The sequence below is a fragment of the Protomyctophum bolini genome (genome assembly GCF_963924005.1).
Source record: "Protomyctophum bolini genome assembly, chromosome: 10".
Classification (NCBI taxonomy): Eukaryota; Metazoa; Chordata; class Actinopteri; order Myctophiformes; family Myctophidae; genus Protomyctophum; species Protomyctophum bolini.
In genome coordinates, this window is record NC_137871.1 from 16,363,388 (window position 1) to 16,366,841 (window position 3,454).

General features: G+C 43.1%; 1 protein-coding gene across 2 annotated transcripts in view; it reads left to right on the forward strand.

Moving 5' to 3' along the window:
- The window catches only part of LOC308322989 (serine/threonine-protein phosphatase 2A 55 kDa regulatory subunit B gamma isoform), a 34,305-nt gene extending 31,483 nt beyond the window's left edge, over nt 1–2,822 (forward strand). For both annotated transcript variants that reach the window (XM_080774547.1, XM_080774548.1), the window contains one exon: nt 340–2,822. In XM_080774547.1, coding sequence (XP_080630673.1) covers nt 340–634 — 295 coding nt within the window. In that variant the 3' untranslated portion in view covers nt 635–2,822. The remainder of the gene's footprint in view (nt 1–339) is intronic.
- Nucleotides 2,823–3,454: the final 632 nt, after the last annotated feature.

Here is a 3,454-nt window from a genome sequence, read left to right on the forward strand (position 1 = left end):
CTATAGTGTACGTACAGTATGTGTGTCTGTAGCATATTCTATCAGTCTGCATGTGTTTGTGCAAGAGAATGTGCATTTGTATTACTATTAATTGATGTGTGTATGTGTAACATAATATGAAATTGATGTAATGGAGTGGAGTGGTGTGTAATATGATATTATGACATGACGTAGTGATGTGATGTGATGTGAAGTGGTGTGGCACAATGCAAAGTAATGTGATGTGGTGTGACTGATTGCATGAGATGAATATGTTGTCCTTTCCCCTCCTCCTCTTTAATTATTCTCCTTTTCCTTCCGTCCCGCTCCTCTGCACCCGCCCACCGCCCCGCGTCCCAGCGTCATCATGACGGGGGCCTACAACAACTTCTTCCGCATGTTCGACCGCAACACCAAGCGCGACGTGACACTGGAGGCGTCGCGCGAGAGCAGCAAACCGCGGGCCGTGCTCAAGCCTCGGAGGGTCTGCGGCACCGGCGGGAAGCGGCGGAAGGACGACATCAGCGTGGACAGCCTGGACTTCACCAAGAAGATCCTGCACACGGCCTGGCACCCCACGGAGAACATCATCGCCATCGCCGCCACCAACAACCTGTACATCTTCCAGGACAAACTCAACTCTGAGATGCATTAGTGGTGGACACGTGGAAAAGGTTGGGGTGGATCCATTACGTAAAAACATGTTCATTATGCAGTACACCCGTACCGCACATGCTCACCCAGTGAGAATGTGTACACACTCATAAAACATGATGGAGAGGGGTGTACGGACGAACAGACACATACTGTACAACACACACACACACAGACATACACACACTCACACAAGGTAAACATTCACGTACAGTACATGAGGCAGAAGTGTAATATGCACAGAAGCACATAGTCAAAGTCACTAAACAAAAACATACACACAAACAGGCGTACTCGTTGTGGTACACCTGCCATTCTGTGCTCCGATACCCAGGGAGCTTTTCATGGCAGTGGGATGTCACGTCAGGTGCCTCCTCGTCCCCCAGCCTCCCCTCCCAGAACTGAAAGGACACCAGTCCATGGGCAGAGAGGGAACACGCTGGGTTACCTAATATGGATTATGGATTAGCGCAATTCTCTGCAACCGCAGGTGGTCCCGATTGTCGACCTCTGGATTGTGTTTGATGGAGCGTTTATTATTGTAGGTCGGTTCTTGATGGGATTGAATCCTCCAGACAAGAAAGACGTTTACATTATTTTCTTCTTTTCTTTTCTTTTTTTTTCTTCAAATCCTCTGTGTTGAACTCCTCCTCTGCCTCTTCTCTCTGTATACGGCCACGTCTGTACTTGATCCAACCTACTCCTGTTACTTGCCCACTGTTTTGATTTCTGTAACAAGGCCCTTGGTGGTTGCTTACGAATGCGTGGATGGAAAATGGGACGTTTATTTAACTTGCCGTTTGTTTGATTTCAATTTGACTACCCTGCTCCCGTTTTTGTAAATTGCCCCTGATGATGATGTTTAAGATGGTCATCGATAATTACAGATGAACCCCAAGGAGGAACTGTGGGCCGCTCCTTCCCCCAAACGCACCCAGGAGGCTCAGTGCTCTCCGTAGCCAGGAGACACTCTGTAGTCTGTACAACTGGGGTGTGTTCAGCGCCTGGTTCAAGCATTTCCAATGTTTTCAGATAGGAATGGAGTCTGTTTCCGATCTCAGCATTGTGTAATGTTTCATTTGCTCGGTTCAGGGCCCTGTCAACCTTTCTGCGAGTCGTGCGAGATTGTGGACCCTGCTTCCAGTTGAACTGGGGGTCGTGTCATGTGCTACTTTGCTGTTAAACACAACTGAAATCAAGCAAAAAAAAAAAAAGGGGGGAAAAAAGGAATATATAAAAAGAGGGAAAATAAAATTACTAAATAATTCCAACAATCAAGCAAAAAAAAGAATATGCTGCATGTCAAACAAATTGAGTCTGTGTTTATTTATAAATTGACTGACTGACTTGGCTGCCTTCTTATGCTATAGTTTATACTCCGTCATACGACGGTGTCGCACACCTAAAGTAGCAGATCTACAAGCTCACAGCAAGCTGGTGGATCTGCTATGTCCGGTGCCCGGCGCTGCCGTACGACAAAGTATAAATCTGGCTTTAACCATTTAGACTTGGCTGTACATAGGCTTGGGGGGGCTCAGGGGTCAGGGCCCCCTCCCTGTACGGCACTAGTAACCATAGATGACCTTTGTTTGTGTCTCAGGACACTGAAGCATGTTTACCTGTTCGGCTCATACACTTACATGTGCATTCTGAATGAACCCGTCCCAAGATTCAGTTTCCAACTGCGTGAAACTGAGAACCAAGTGGAATGGGGAATGTTTTATGATAAATGTTGAATTCTTATAGAAAAATAAAAAAAACTAAAAAAACAACTTTAAAGGGCATAAAATGGTGTCTGTATATACCGACTCACTCTCTTTTTGACATGTGCGAGGTTTTGTTGCTGTAAAAGAACGCTCATCAATAATCAATGGACGGACTGTGGAGCCGATCGTCGGTGATCGTTTCTAAGTTAGCGGCAGAGAGAGATTGCACTTTGATCTCTTGTTAGCCTTCTCCACCGATTATTTTTGCTGATGTGCATAATCTTTCTTTCTCTTATTTTTAGAACACAGTTTATTCTTTTATTTATCCTATTTTTGAAACATCTGTCAGTTTGATTCCATGTCCTGACCGAACTAATGTTGATTCACGTATATTTTGTTATTGTATTTTGATCACAAACGGTCAAATGGACAGTTATTTGTTTTTGTTTTTCTGAATAAAGATTTCAACGAAATTGCATCCGATGGTTGTGCAGCTGTCTTATCTTTATTCAGACATAGGGAATAACAGTATATTATATTATGATCATAAACTTGTGCCCCGTGTAGCTTAAATTCCACTAATCTTTTTGGTGTATTTGATAAGTTTACAGCAGGGGTGGGAAACTTTGACGATGGAGAGGGCCACAACATCTCCACACTCACCCCGCATTGGGCCACATTTCATATTGCGGAAATTGGAATTTTCGGAAATTGCAAATTGCGGAAATTTTCAAATTGTGGAAATTGCGGAATTTTTAAAAATCCTCAAAAAATTTGTTGCAAAAACAGTTTTGAGCTTGTAGATCTGCTGTTTTTTTCTATATTTGAATTGAAATCCTGAATTATTTTTTCATTGTAATCCTGAAAAGTATAATTTGTATTTAATTTCAAATGCATTTAGTTATACGTACTGTATAGTAACTTTAATACACCTAAAACACAAATACATTGGACATAAAAAATACAATAACATTTTTAAACTAGACACGGGTCATGTTTGCATGTTTGGAATTGTAACAGTACTATTATCAGTATTACGATTTGAACCTGCGGGCCCCATTAAGTGAAAGGTGGGGGCCACATGTGGCCACCAGGCTGTCAGTTGCCCATGTATG